General features: G+C 43.3%; 2 protein-coding genes across 2 annotated transcripts; both read left to right on the top strand.

Annotated features, from left to right (window-relative positions):
• Positions 1-1359: 1359 nt before the first annotated feature.
• LOC146341544 (olfactory receptor 14A16-like) lies at positions 1360-2313 on the top strand. The gene has a single exon (XM_084807527.1). The coding sequence runs from the start codon at positions 1360-1362 to the stop codon at positions 2311-2313; it is 954 nt and encodes a 317-aa protein (XP_084663653.1).
• An 11700-nt stretch (positions 2314-14013) lies between these two features.
• Positions 14014-14976, top strand: LOC146341543 (olfactory receptor 14I1-like). Its single transcript, XM_084808371.1, has one exon. The coding sequence runs from the start codon at positions 14014-14016 to the stop codon at positions 14968-14970; it is 957 nt and encodes a 318-aa protein (XP_084664497.1). The 3' UTR covers positions 14971-14976.
• Positions 14977-16151: the final 1175 nt, after the last annotated feature.

Here is a 16151-nt window from a genome sequence, read left to right as displayed (position 1 = left end):
GCCCGGCAGCGGATGGAAGTCTAGCTGCAGGTGGCCCCAGCTGGCTGCTCTGTGGACTCGCCATGGAGAGGAGCCAGCCGGGCAGGATTCTGGGGAGAGGGACAGATCACCTCCCCCACCCTGCAGACGCCCAGACCAGAATGGGGTGAATATTCTGTACACCCCTAGCTCCATGCTGAAATCACTGAAATGGCTAAGCTCCTTGCTTGCCAGAGCAAGGTACCAACAGTGGGTGATTTGCCTCCCCAGTCAAGGCTCTCTGCTTTCCTTCCTCTTCACCTGAGACCAGGAATTGCAACGCACACCAGTTCCTGTGTGTGTACTAGGGATGGCAGAGAATTCCACCGCAGACTCCAATGAGGCCGGATTCTAAAAAATCTACCCCTCCCCCGGAGTCCATGGAGGAATGGAGCACTCATCTCCACCTCCCTGCAGAATCCATCTGGGTTGGATCCCTCTTGACATCGGTCCTCAGGAGCCAGCCACCTGCTCCACATCACTGGCAAAAGTCGATACGGCCAGCAGCCATTGCTGTGCCGTATCTCTTTATAAGTAAGTCTCCAGACACAAATGGCATAGTAGGCACCATTTGCGGCTGTAAAGCTGGTAGATTAGCCTAAATGCAGCAATAAATGGCTGCATTTAGGCTAATCTACCACCTTTACAGCCGCAAATGGTGCCCACTACACAATTTGCGTCCGGAGACTTACTTATACAGAGATACGGCATGGCAATGGCTGCTGCCTGCCTGTATCGATGAAATTCACCAGCGATGTGGAGCTGGCGGCCGGCTCCGCAGGAATGAAGTGGAGTGGAGCCAGTCTTGACAGATTCAGGGGGGAGGGACAGATCGCCTCCCCTCACGGGCGGATTCCCCTGTGGAACAACAGGTAGGGAATCCGCCCATCCCTAGTGTGTACTCAATCCAAAATCATCCAACACAACATTAATGCATACACACACACACACCTGATTCTGCTTGTGATTATGTTATGCCCCTGGATCACATGATCTATAGCCTTTTTTATGACTGGAAAGCATTTGAGGCATCTGCATTATGATTGTCTCTGCAATTCATTTTCTTCAAATATTTGCAATCTTTTTTTTTTCCTTCAAAAATCAGGGATTAAGCTCACAGAAGACTTGGTAAATGTTTCCAAATGTCATCTGAATCCCATATTGAGATCATAATAATAACAATAATAATAATAATAATAATAATAATGCAACTAATATGTGTGTGTGTGTGTATCTCTATCTCTATCTCTATCTCCAAACAATGCAGCTACATGTCAGGCTATTGACTTGTCACTCTCCTTTTGTTTCCTTCCAGAGGTGCATCTTGGCAAGGAATAAGTTATGGCCAATCAATCCTCTGTGTCAGAGTTTCTCCTCCTCAATTTCTCAGAGACTCGGGAACTGCAGATTCTTCACTTCCTTGTGTTCCTGGTTTTGTACTTGGCAACGCTAACAGGGAACCTTCTCATCATCTCTGCAGTAGCCTTTGACCATCACCTGCACACCCCCATGTACTTCTTTCTCATGAACCTCGCCTTCCTTGACCTTAGTTCAGTTTCAGTCATTATCCCCAAGTCCATGGCCAATTCCCTCATGAATACTAGGCACATTACTTATTCTGGATGTGTTGCTCAAGTGCTCTTTTTTCTCATCTTTTTAGGATCTGACTTCTTCCTCCTCACAGTCATGGCGTTTGATCGTTATGTTGCCATTTGTAATCCACTACAATATCAGGTGGTGATGAACAGGAGAGCTTGCATTGAAATGGTTGCCATGGTGTGGATCAGTAGCCTTCTGTATGGAGGGTTACACACCAGTAGCACCTTCGCAACTCCTTTTTGCTCCAATGTTGTCCTTCAGTTTTTCTGTGAAGTTCCGCATTTACTGAAGCTTGCCTGCTCTGACTTAAATCTAGTTGAAGCTGGGGTGGTTGCATTAAGTGCTGTCTTTGGTTTAGCTGGCTTTGTTTTTGTTATTGTCACCTATGTGCACATCTTCATGGCAGTGTTAAGAATGCCCTCTGTGCAGGGAAGGAAAAAGTTCTTTTCAACTTGTCTTCCCCATCTCATGGTCTTCTCCACCTTAATAGTTACTGGATGCCTTGCCTACCTTAGACCTGCCTCTGATGCTCCATCAGCTGTGGATTTGGTGGTTACCATGATATATTCCTTGGTTCCACCCTTGCTGAATCCAATGATCTACAGCATGAGAAACAAAGAGATCAAACTTTCCCTGTCAAAATTGTTAGGCTCAAGAAACACTTCTCAGAATATGTTCTTTAGTTTTCTCCTTTGAACGTCTGATGAGAAAGTTGGTTATTAATATTATTGGCATCATGGCTTGGCATGGGTAGGAAGCTGCCAAGGGCCCAGAGGCTCCAGAAGGCCCATCCCTGCTTCAGCTCCTCCTCCTTCTCCTTCTCCTCACCCTTCCCCACCCAGCTGGCCCCACTGGCAAAAAGGAGCACCATGGCTGAGCCTGCAGGTCCTATGGCACCCCATTTTCAATTAATTGTTTTAGCATACCTTTTGAGTAGCAGCTACTTGAATCCATCAGATCTTGCCTTGTGGACAGGGATATAGCGCAGGAGGGCACAGGGAAGTATTTCTGTTGCTCCTGTGCCCTCATTGGCCAAGTCCCCCCACCCCAAGGCAGTGTCTGATTGGTACAGGTCACTGCTACTCCAAAAAAACCAAAAACAACCCCATCCTTTCAAAACCCACATGGGGCCTGCAGGCTAAGCCAGCTGGGTGCTGTGGTGCATTGCGAGCAAGGCTGGCCAGAGCAAGAGGAGAAGCCATCACTGCTCCCCCACCAGGTTAAAGAACCTGGGTATGTGGGTAGGGGTTTTATAAAGAGCAATGCTTGTGACAGTGGAGCTGAGTGGGTGGGTGGAAGTCTGGGGCTGCGCGTGGGCTAGGGTCAGTGCTAGGCAGTTTTGAATGGGGGTGGGTGGGTGTGTTTCAGGGGCAGCAGCAGTGACAGGTAGGCAAGTGAGGGCTTTGGTGGCAGGTGGTGAGGGGTTTTGGATGAGGCTGGTGGCCAGATGAGGGACTCCAGCAGGTTGGGGAAATGGTTGTGGTGGCAGCAGATGCTGGTAGGTGGGTGGGGTCTTAGACAACAGCTGGGCAGAGCCTTCTGTGGTGGTAGACAGGGGGCAAGGAGCTGTGGTAATAGGTGAACCGTGGGGAGGTTGAGGTGGTAGTAGCAGCAGGCAGGTGGGGGATCGTGAGCATCAAGAGGATTCAGCTGTGGAGGGTGAGTGGGTGACAGATGAAGGGCTGTGGAGGTAGGCAGGTGTTTGGGGGCAGGTGGGGGCTTAGGTGGCGGGCAGAAAGAGGCTTTGACAGTGAGAGGTGGGCAGATAAGGGGCAGTGGCAGGTGAGAGCAGTGGTGGCAGAAGTGGGTGGATGGGGCTTTGTGGGCAGATAGGTGAGGGGATGTGGGCAGGTGAAGCGCAACAGTGGCTAGTTGAGAAAGGGGCTCCAGTATGCAGATGGGCAGGTGGGGGTCTTTGGTGGTGGCAGATGGGGTCTTTACCATAAGGGCAGTGAAGGCAGCACTCAAGTCTGGCACCGGCCCTAATTGGCACGTGTGTGTGTGTGTGTGTGTGTGTGTGTTTAATGCTTTGAATGTATATAACAGTTTTCAGTGCAACATACCCCCCCTCCAACACACACACACACACACACTTCAGTCTCTACTTCACAGAACTTACAATTTCAGGTGACATGAAATGTAGAGAAAAGCTGACTGACTCATGGAAATTGGGAGTTGGATAGAGATACGATTTCCTGTCAGAATTGTGCAAAAAATCATTTCAGAATACTCCCTTCCACCATTATTTAACCAAACCCCTTCACTGACAGAGTTCAAGGGGCTGTGCTTTCCCCCTCCCATTACTTTAGCTTTGAAAGTGGAGAAGAAATTAGTGGCAGGAGAGGGTGTCGCCGAAAGAGAGCTCCATTTCACATTGGATCAAGACTCAAATCAGTCTAGACTGGACTCAAGGGATTGGATACAGATCAAATGAGCTGGTGGGGGTAGAATTCTCTGCCTTCTCCTTCCCACAGCAGCCCCCACCACCACCCTGAAAATGCTGCACAGAAAGTCAGGAGACCCTCCTGAATGGGGCGAGCTGTGGTGTGTGTGAAGAGGGGGATCTCTCAAAATTGGGTGGAGGGATCTTCCATGACTATGGACACCTTCCTCTCATTGAAGGTGCCTTCCTCACATGAAAGGCAGATCCTGGGTCGCAAATATTCAAGCCCCCAGACCACACCTTTTTAAATACTCAGTCCATCCCTAAACCAAAGTAGTGGTTTTGACCTATCAATTTAAAAATGACCTGGGTCTAGAGGACTTGAATAACCACTTGCTGACATAAGAATGTGCCCAACTACTAAAATCTTCAGAGGCCTTTTCAAAATGCTTCTTACCTTGTGAGGTAGTATGTGGCAATGAGGCGTAGGGCCTTTTAAGTTGCAGCACTTTATCTACGGAATTCCTTCTACCTAAGCTAAGTGCTGCACCTGATGTTTTCTAGGTAGCAGGAAAATACATTTTATTGTCATAGATTTTTTGTGGTTATTTGATTTTAATGCCATTACCGATGAGCTGCTTTTTCTGTTTGTTTGTACTGTGGATTTTTATTGTTTTCACATCATGAATCTTTGATTGAAAAGAGGCTAACAATGCCTTGATAAATGAAATAAATAAAATTCACCCATCTTGCTTTGAGTTTCTTCAAGCAGGTGTGGCTGCAATGATTGTCAACCACCCTGAACTCAGATGTTATAGGGTGGTATAAAGTATGTAAAGGTGCAATCTTATGTATGTTTAGACAGAAAAAAGTCCTACAACTCCCAGCATGCTCCAGCCAGCCATTGTAGGACTTTTTCTGTCTAAACATGCATAGGAGTGCACCCTAAATAAATCAGTTTGGGCTCCAATTTAGTGCAAATTTGGAGGTTCCTTCTTCTGTAAAACATCCTAGGGTTGTGAAAAGAGGTTTTGCACCTTGCCCTGCCAGTATACGTGCCTGATCTCATCTGATCTCGGAAGCTAAGCAGGGTCAGCCCTGGTTAGTACTTGGATGGGAGACCACCTGGGAGTCAGGCTTCCTGCAATGAGTAGGGGGGTGGACTCAATGGTTGTGTAGATGGTCCCTTCCAACCCTATGATTCTGTGATATGATTCTATACTTCCTAATTTTTCCATCAAGTGGAATTTGAAGTGAAGCCTGAGCTTCCTTTATGTGCAAAAACTCCCTGAGAAATGTCTACAGAAGGTGAAACAGTTTCACTAGGACTACCAAAAAGAATCTCAGTTGGGTCTGGTATTTCAGTTTTATCACTAATTATTACATTGCTGAGGGAAGTTTCCCTTTTGCACAAGGTGGACGAAATGTGCAGGTCAATCAGGTGGGACCATTACACAAGTAACAATGATATTCTAATACCCTGAAACTATACCACACCTCCTCATTTTATTCAGAGTCCCTCCTCATCTCCATCATTTATGTGATATGCATCACTATCAAAACTGGAAATTATATGCTTCCAAATAAACACTTTTAAAAGATGACAGGGATATATTGTTCTCATTAGTGTTTCTTCACTGTCATTCACCCAAACATAGCCAGTCCTTCTTGATTATATTAGCAAAAAGACAGCCTCAAACAAGACCTAAACATGGAGGGGAAAGTGAGGATAAATTGTTGATCATGGTTAAGGAAGTTCATGCAAATTTATTTCTTGGTAGTATCTATATACATTTCTGTTTGGGTTGTCCAGTTCTTGAAAGATCTTGTGAGATTTGCAAGGGGTAATTAGAAGTGGTTTTAGGAACAGAACAAGCAAAATTCTGAATAGTGAGCTACCAGCCTAGGCCCTCATTTAAGAGCGAGGGAGAGAGACCCCATCTACACGAGCCTTTTTACTCCGGGGTGGCTGAGAGTTGAGGTCCGTTGGGACAGATGAGTCGCCACTTCACAGCCATCCGTGGTTTTCTCCCGGAAAATTCAGATTTCCAAAGAGGCATTTTACTGTGACTTTTTTGTTTGCTGTGGGTTTCAGTTGAGAGCCATCTGTCCCTTCCCCAAACCAACTTCACATTTTGCAGTGGGCATGTTGTAGGCATGCATAGTGCTTGCATCATTCTATGATGCCCCTTTACTCCCCCCATCCCTTTGCAGCTGTGCAATTACAGAGGCATTTTCATTTATTTAATCACACTTTCACACATTTTTGCAGTTTTGTATCTTTGTATATTTTGTTGCTTTGGGACTCGGTGCCCAAGGGCTGGGGGAGTCTTGGGGGAGGACCAACTTCACTCTGGCCACCATTTTGGAGCACTGGGTAGGCACATAGCACTCAAGCTTGTGAAAGCAAACCATTGCGAGAGTCTCAGGCTGGGGAACTGGCAAGCAGATGGCATGGAAATGAAGGAGCACAGAACCCCCACTTTTTACTTAACAAGGGATGGAACAGCACAACAGAACTCCTAAAATACAAAACAGCCACTGAAGTGTCACCCACCCCCCATGCTCACGGGACTACACAGCTGCACATTAAAGTATAATGACAAAAAAAGGGCATGGTGGAGTCTGTTAGGGAAGCCTGCAGTAAATCGTGAGTGCATTCCAGCAGAAGCTAATTCAGAGATGAAGTGCTGCTCAGCTGTGATGGAGTGAAGGGTGAAAGCAGTGCCATGTAGACAGGGGCAGAGGGGGAGGAGGACAACAATGACTACAGTAGTTCAGGAAACTCTATTGTGCTTGTAGTTTCAGAGACCAAACAAGAAGTACCATCCTAACTGAACGGCTCTCTCAAAAGCTACATGTACCAGAGTTCCTGCAGGCATTTCCTGCAGGAGAAATCAACAGTTCTAACTGAAGGAGGGAAGGACACCATCATATTAATCAGGGACATTGCTATGCCAGAGTCAGGGGGAGCCAGTGCTACTGATATGAATTACAGGTGACATGACACAATCAAGTAAATAAATTAGATCTCTGGCTTCCAGAAATCTCTTTTACTCAGTCCCTTCCATTCAATGCAATAATGTGTGAAATGGCTGGGGAGAACAGGACTGTGCCTGCTAGCCCGTTTTGCATGCAACAGGCCATCAACTCAATGCACCAATGTCAGGGGTGTTACAGGAAGGGCATACTGGCCTCAGTGTGATCCTGCTCCCTTTTCCACATGTTCAGAGAGCACACTGGGGGAAATGAATGAAATTGGCCACACAGTGCATAGAAGAACTTATATGTGCGTCCTTTACATGATGATGTTGTCATCCTTCAGGGCCTCTCCTGCTCTTTGTAGCGATTATTTTCATTATTGCAGGATTTTTCATGATGAGGAAAGTCTAGTATTTTCTCTCTATCCCACCATAGAAGCCACTTGAAAATGTGCAATTCCACTATAACATAGCACCATCTAGTGGTTGTATAATGAAACATATAGAACTTTCCAAGAAAAAAAATCCCTAAAAAACACCCCATGTAAAGGAACCAATCTTAATCCTGCAAAGAATCTGGAAGCAGAAACCCCAATAAGGATGTGGGATTTTACTCTTGTGTAGATAAGCCCTAAATATCAGGGAAAGGGAATAGTGTCTAAACCAGCCCTCCCCAACCTGGTGCCCCTAAATGTTTTGGACTTCAATTCCCATCGCCTTCTGCCAGTGTGAAGGAAAAGATGCATCTTTCTTTGTCTTTTTCTTTTTTGTGTATAGCTTTTTGGAATTGATGAGGTTTATTTCCTTTCCATGCATGGTAAAACCAAAAGGTCAAGAGTTCAGAAAGCCAAAGGATGGCAAGTGTCAGTAGGTCTACAGAGCTAGGGACGAGAGGAAGAAGTTCAGCTAAAGTTCAGAAGCCTTGCTCAACCTTTTGGTATCAAAAGGTTTGGTCTGGTCTGAAGGGGGGGGGGATGTTTTCAGTTTGGTGAAGAGGTCAGCAGAAAGAATTTAGGCTAATGGTGAGCCATCCTGATTGATCACTGTTACAGGAACATAGAGATGCTTTAACATATAAAAACTGGAGGCCAAAAAATATATTTTAGAGAAGTTGGAAGAAAGGTTGATATAAGAAGTTGATAGGCTCAGAAGAGGAAAGGAATAAAATCAAGAAAGAAAGCTGCTTCAGAAAGCTGAGAACTCTGACATTAATACATTGCTGGGAAGAACTTGGATAAAATGCAGACAGAATTCGCTGGATGCATTTAATCCTGGTTATTATTATTTTTAACCTGTTAGTTTTATGGATTTGGTGTGTGTGTGTATGTGTGTGTGTGTGTGTAACCACCAGATGTCAAAACCTTTTTTGTAATAATACTACTTTCTTCAGTAAACTTAGAAAATATTGTTTAATCTTTCTAGTCTCTTTTATTGTTGGGTTACCCACACCACACCTATAGTAGAAGTAGTGATAGGCAAGCTCACCAGAGCCCACCTCATATGCCACCCACTGTACCCCCGCTAGCTGGCCAGCCCTGTTTGGCAAACTGTGAGCCAAACATTTTGCATAAAAATGGCAGATCCACTATTTACATAAATCGCCATTTGTATAAGATGGCAGCCATAAACAGCCCCATGTATGCAAAATTACAGGAATAAATGGCCTGTAATTTTGTGCAAATGGGGCTATGTACAGATGCCATTTTATACCTATGGCAACTTACCATAGTAGAGCTGCCATGTTTTTGCAAAATGGCAGCTCATGTACAAGTAGGGGTCCACTATCTAAAGGTATTTACAAGAAACCCAGAAGGTTTTAAGGCTGTTTAAGGCAGCTGGGGAAAATAAAGATTTCCACCTGGTGACAGGGGAAAGGTCACATGAAGGGAAGGGAAACAGGATTGGGGCACTTTACTTGTCTTGGTTTCCCTTCCACACATGGATAAGGATGTTGCTAGTCCTAGGACATCCAGCATGGTCAATAGTCAGGAATGCTAGGACACATGGTCCAAAGCATCTGGTGGACATCAAGTTGTGGAAGGCTGGTCTAAACAATCACTCATATATAATATGCATATGTATCATTGTCTGGCTAGAAATACAAATGTGGCAGCCAGAAATATTAGCAGCTTAAAAACAAGGAAAGTAACACATGCTAAAAGGCATGATCAATCAGTCCTCCTTCCCCCCACCCCAGAATGCCCAAGGGATTGTGGCAGTGAGGGGGGTGGGCAACATGTCACCCCACCTTGTCTTTGGCTCAGAAAAATGATGCTTAGGCCCTGGGTCATAAAGTTAATTGGTAATTAACAATTAATTAAAATTAATTACCTTTGGCCCAGAGAAATGATGCTAGGGCCCTGGGTCAGAAAGTTAATTGTTGTTGATTTTATTGTTGGCTTTTACTGTTGTTTTTAACACTATTTGTGTTTATTTTTTAATCACTTTTGTTTGTATGTATTTTATTGCTGTGAGCAACCTTGGGAGGGCTCCTGCCCTGAAAGGTGGCCAAGATTTATTTATATATATATATATATATATATATATATATATATATACACATACACACACACACACGCATACACACACACACACACACACACATATACATACTTTTTTCTGCATGTCTCTGTTGCTGAGCTGTGTTGAACTCTAGAGACCAAATCTCTAGAAACAAAACAGACATTAATAAATCTCCTCCACATCCTCTAAATGCCATATTACCATCACAGACTGGAGAGTGGGAGAACATTTACATAGTTTCATGGATGCCTGGCCAGAGGCAAAAGACCATTTGAAGTTAAGAGAAATCAATTAATAGAGGAATTAATGGTAAGCTATTTAAAATAACTGTACTTATAATCATAGTAATTTTTCTCTTCCTTTTTACTTTATTATACAAACTAAGAAACAAATTATAACCAGAACTGAAGTACAACATTGCACAGTCAGGATGCAAAAAAAGAGATCTTTCCTAAAATACTATATAGATCTAATCCATAATACTGAAAATAAAAACACCATCTTTTAATCATCCATGTCAAGTTATCTTACTGAACACCACCACAGGGAAACATGGGTAAGTAGAGGAGAAAAAAGAGATAAGGACTGATTCATTAATATATGTGATAAAAGGGAACCATACCCCATCAAACTTGTCTGTACTACATAAACCAGCCACAACTTTGCTGTGTTGCATTAATTTCTCTGACAAGCCAATTTCACCATCCACTTTTGCATGGAAAGATTTTTAGCATATTTCCATGAGCTGCAATTTCCATTTGTGCTGCAGCTAATAACAGAGTGACCTTGTGGATTATAGGAACATCTAAGTGGTCAGTAAGGAACAACTGGGCATGGGCTGGAGTAGGAGACAGCAGTTGCCCTGTAATGTCAGACATTTTTCCAAAGACAGCTTCCCTATATATAGGGAATATATATATATATATATATATATATATATATATGTATGTATGTATATGTATGTATGTATATGTATGTGTATATATATATATATATATATATATATATATATATATATATATGGAGTGTGTGTGTGTATCTGGCTTACATGCTCACCACATATGCATAAAGGAACCTATTGTATTGCAGCCTCTCCAGCAAAGTGGTGAAATGGAGCATAGTAATTCTTCAGTGAATCTTGGACGTATACTCTCTATTTCTCTCTCCTCTCTTATTTTTCTGTTCTACTCTTGCTATTAACACTCTCTATGTCCATGAACTGGGCATAAGTAGAAATATTTCAAATCATGTAAATAGTTTATCCAGGGCCTAGGAATATTTTGAGGGGGTTGGTACCAAACGTAGGTACATAAAACTGGACTGGTGGAAGCTGACGTCCCTGGATCTCTGTTGTAGATTATATCATTATACAATAGATTCTTAGAGTATATTTAAAGATTCACATGTTTGTAGGGTAATAACTTTAGATTGGACTTCCCTACCTCCTCCTCGCAATGGCAGCCCTTCCACACACACACACACACCATGCTATACAGAGTGTTTGGGGGGATGCTGAATGGAGTAAGCTGTGATGTTGCTGGAAGGGGGGTTTCCTAAGTTGGGGTGAGACACCTTCTCTGAATGGAGAGCTACTCACAGAAGGTGCCTCTGACCAAATTTGAGGGGAAACCATTCCCCTCAGTCCACCATTTAACATCCCCCCATTTACCCCATTTAGCAGGGGCACAGATCTCTGTGTAGTATTTTTGGTGGTCTTCAAATAAGAGCCGCCACTGAAAATTTAAATGGGATTCAGATTTGCAATGAATTCCCCCAGAGGCTAAACTTGGGGGGGAAACTGGAAGCAGGCAGGGTAGGTGAAAATAATGTCTATAAAACTTACAAGATGTCTTAGTAAAAACTTTAGGTTGTCCCTGTGTTTCACCAAAAATACATTTCAAATGACTTTATGGATTCCTCCTCAGGTGAAACATCTGAGTGTTTTTAATGGAAATCAAAACTTTTACTAGAGACATTTCTGAGGGGTGAAGAGTTTGCACACCTTTAGTAAATATTATCTGAAATGATAAATATAATAGGACTGTGTATGACAATCACTTCTCTGATGCTTGGAGATCAAGTTGCTGAGCTTTCTTTGGGTTGGATCCAGACTGAGGGCTAAGCTACACAATATGTAGCATGCAGCTTAGCCGGTCTGTTGGTCTGTCTGTCTGTCTGTCTGTCTGTCTTACATATAAGTGTGTGGGGCACTGATCCAGACTGACAGCTAAAGGAAACGTTCCCCCTCCAGGCACTTGTTTTGCCCTCCACCTTCTGTGTGAAAGCTAAATAATGCAAAAACAAACAAACAAAGAAACAAACAAACCACTGTTGACACTAATAGAGACTTTTTCTGTCTCTTTTCCTCCTCTCATGTGTGGAAGATTTTAGAGGACTGGGGTTAAACCTGATTTCTCTTCCTTTTGACCCTTATTCCGATCTGTCCAGCTCCTTTTCAGGTGGTGGTGGTTGATGGTGTTGTCGTCGTCGGTCACGCCGTCATCAGTATAATAGAATACTGGGTGTATACGAGATGGATTTTCTGTTAGATGTATGTGGTTAGATCCAGACTAAGTTAGTTGTTCTTAGATCCTGTTGAAATCAACACAACAAGTTAGTCATGAATGACATATGTCTCATTCATCACAGTGGGGCCCAAGTGTGACTAACGTAACCTGGATCCAACCTACAGATTATATGCTACATTATATTATAAGTACTGTATATGATATAAGGCCCAATATATCTAATGTTTAATATTCATGGCTCTTGGTATGACTGCATGCTCTATTTTACCAGTTTTTCAGTTCTTAAGTAGATATTATTCCTTTCAGATTTAGTACAGATTTTAGTCTTTCACCTTATATGTTTATAACATTGCGGTAAATTTCCCTTACATCAGCATCAAGAGCTCAGAAAGGGAGTCTTTGCTGGGACAGGGACCTGTACCATGGTGTCTATAGGATCTGGCCACATGTGAGAGGCTGAGATGTTCTGGTCTTTGGATCAAGAAACCACCATCACCATCATTCTGGTTTCTGGAATGAGGAGGGTACAGTACAGCAGGCTGACCTATCACTGTAGCCACACTCTGGTCATGATCATAACATTCCTCCCCTGTTGTGGTTTCATACTGTTAACTGTCATGATTTTCATACTGTTAACAACCCCCACCACACACCACACACACACACACACACACACACACACACACAGAGTACCTTCACAGTATGGCTGCCTCAACCTTATGTGTAGTGTACTTTAGTTCCCAACAGATTTTTAAAAATGGCTTGCTATGGGGATGTGTGATTGTGATACCCAAGGAAGGGGTTCAAAGTCCTCCTTTGGTATGCTGAGCTAATTGTGTTGTACTCTTGATTCAAACCACTTTCAATTATGGATAATGGATTGGATCCAGATTCACTCCTACTTACAGCAGACCCATTGAAAACCCATTGACTTCACACAAAATGTGATCAAGTGTTTGGAGCTTGATGAGTGCCATAGAATGACATCTTTACATAATTACTGAGATTGCAAATATAGTAACAATACTAACTGAAGAAGGGGATAAGGAAGAATAAGAGGAAGATTTTTTTTTAAGTATTACCTTGTGTCATTGCATTACTGTGCTGTCATTATAACAGTTGTCCTTCTGTTTCTTTCCATAGAAAACATGGATCTTAATAAGGAGTGAAATATAGAATCATAGAATAGTAGGGTTCAAAGGGACCTATAAGACCATTGAGTCCAACACCCTGCTCAGTGCAGGAGTCCAAGTCAAAGCATACCTGATAGATGGCTGTCCAGCTTCATCTTGAATGCCTCCAGTGTGGGAGATCCCACTACCTCTCTAGGTAATTGGCTCCATTGTCATATTGCTCTAATAGTCAGGAAGTTTTCCCTGATGTTCAGCCAGAATCTGGCTTCCTGTAACTTGAGCCCATTATTCCATGTCCTGCACTCTGAGATGTTTGAGACTGGATGACGGAGAAGAGTTCCTGGCCTTCCTCTCTGTGACTACTTGAAGAGTGCTTTCATATCTCCCCTCAGTCTTCTCAAGGCTAAACATGCCCAGTTCTTTCAGTCCCTCCTCATAGGGCTTTGTTTCCAGTCCCCTGATCATCTTTGTTGCACTCCTCTGAACCCTCTCCAGTTTGTCTGCATCCTTCTTAAAGTGTGGTGCTCAGAACCGGACACAGTACTCCAGATGAGGCCTAACCAGTGCTGAGTAGAGGGGAACTAGTAGTTCGGGGGATTTGGAAGCTATGCTTCTATTAATGCAGCCCAAAACAGCATTTGCCTTCTTTGCAGCCACATCACATAGTTGGCTCATATTCAGCTTGTGATCTACAACAATTCCAAGATCCTTCCCCCTTGTAGTATTGTTGAGCCATGTATCCCCCATCTTGTAACTGTGTATTTGGTTTCTTTTTCCTAGGAGCAGAACTTGGCATTTACCTGTATTAAATTTCATTCTGTTGTTTTTAGCAGAATGAAAACAACAGAATGACTAACCAGTCTTCAGTTTCAGAGTTTCTGCTCATGGAATTCTCAGACATTCGAGAGCTACAGATTCTACACTTTATTATGTTCCTAGTATTGTACCTGGCAACTGTAACAGGGAACCTACTCACAGTTTCTGCAGTAGCTTTTAACCACCAACTGCATACCCCCATGTACTTCTTTCTGGTTAACTTGGCTATACAGGACCTTGGCCAAGTTTCAGTCACTATCCCAAAGTCTATGATCAATTCTCTCTTAAATACCAGACACATTTCTTATACAGGATGTTTTACTCAAGTTCTCTTGTTTGTCTTATTTATGTCATCTGATTTCTTCCTCCTCACAGTCATGGCGTATGATCGGTATGTTGCCATTTGTAATCCACTGCAATATCAGATGGTGATGAACAGGAGAGCTTGCACTGAAATGGTTGCTAGTGTATGGGTCAGCAGCTTTCTCTATGGGGTGTTACACGCCAGTAGCACCTTTGCAACTCCTTTTTGTTCCAATGTAGTGAATCAGTTTTTCTGTGAAATCCCACAATTACTAAAGCTCTCCTGTTCTGAGATAAATCAGATTGAAGCTGTAGTTCTCCTGTTGTTTACTATCATTGGATTAGGTTGTGTTGTATTCATTGTCGTAACTTATGTGCAAATTTTCACAACAGTGTTAACAATGCCCTCTGTACAGGGAAGGCAAAAGGCCTTATCGACTTGCCTTCCACATCTAATTGTTTTCTTCACTTTTGTATCCACTGGCTTGTTTTCTTACCTGAGTCCCATCTATGGCACTACATCACTACATCTGGATTTGATTCTTTCTGTAATATATTCTATGGTTCCACCCATGCTGAATCCAGTGATCTACAGCATGAGGAATAAGGAGATCAAAGCTGCCTTGTCAAATCTATTACGTTTGAGAACATCTTCTAAGAATACATTATTTAGCTTTCTTCTGTAATTATGGATTAAACCAGTATTATGCTGGTTTAATTGTTGATCTGGAAATATGTCCTACTGTGTTCAGTGAGACTTACTCCATAGTAAGTGTGTTTATGATTGAAGCCTCAGTGTGTTTAATTACAAACTTAACAACATAGACAGTTCATTACAATTTTTTACAGATGCCACACTTAGTGCAGGACTTGTACAGGTTATTGGGGCACCATCTGGTCAGAGATTCTGGGATCAGATTCTGTTGTGTGGCCTGAGTAAGTGGACAGAACTCTTGCAGGGGTCAGGACAACCAGCTCTCCACTAGACTTTCATTTATTCATTTATTCATTAATTCATTAATTCATTTTTATACTGCTCAATAGCCAAAGCTATCTGAGTGGTTCACTTTTGTGTGTCTTGACAGGGAGAGTGGGTGGGTCCAGAGAGTGGTTATTGCCTCTGGAAGGAATCATGCCCACATCTTTGAAAGAGATGGTGATGTGACCCTTCCTTAGGAGGCCCTGCCTGCCTGAGGGTATTCAACAGCTACCATTCAGTTGCAAGTATCCTTTTGGGGGCAAGGTGATAGAGAGTTTGGGGCCATCCACCTGCACCAGGACCAGCATCAAGGATAGGCATGGTTGGGCACTGGTCAAGGTTCCACGCCCCATCAAGGTCCCACTGACAAGACCTCCTGGGAGTTGCTCCTCCTCTTCATCTTTGCAATCTTCTTGTTCACCTGCCTCTTGCTCTGATCAAGACAACAATGGTGGTGAGAAGAAGCAGCAGCAGATGCCATGGCCTACTTCCTCCTTGACTCAATACCACTCAAGTAAGCAAGTGGTAGCAATGATGGAAAAGAAAATGAGGAGCAATAGCAGCTGGTGACAATGGTAGTGAAAAGGTAGACTCATTGAGGTGGGGGGGATCATTGGGGATTTCATGCCCAAGGGCACTCAAAAAACTGGGAGCAAGCAGATTATCTCGATCCATTTCCAATCTGGCACCCAAACAGCCTTGGTTGATTACCTTTATTTGGAGAAAGAAAGGAGGACTGCTAAGATTTTGATTCTCCTGGATCTCTCAGTAGCATTGACACCATTGACCACAATTTCTGTGGGTTGGGAGTTAGAAGTACTGTGTTTCAGTGGTTCCACTCCTACTTTCAGGATCATTACCAGGGAGCAGCACTGGGGGATTTGTGAT

Source organism: Heloderma suspectum, chromosome 6 (assembly GCF_057233095.1).
Source record: "Heloderma suspectum isolate Gila_16-S chromosome 6, 16-S_ref, whole genome shotgun sequence".
Classification (NCBI taxonomy): domain Eukaryota; kingdom Metazoa; phylum Chordata; class Lepidosauria; order Squamata; family Helodermatidae; genus Heloderma; species Heloderma suspectum.
The sequence above is the reverse complement of the archived record's forward strand: the minus strand, read 5'-3'. Positions and strand labels throughout refer to the sequence as shown.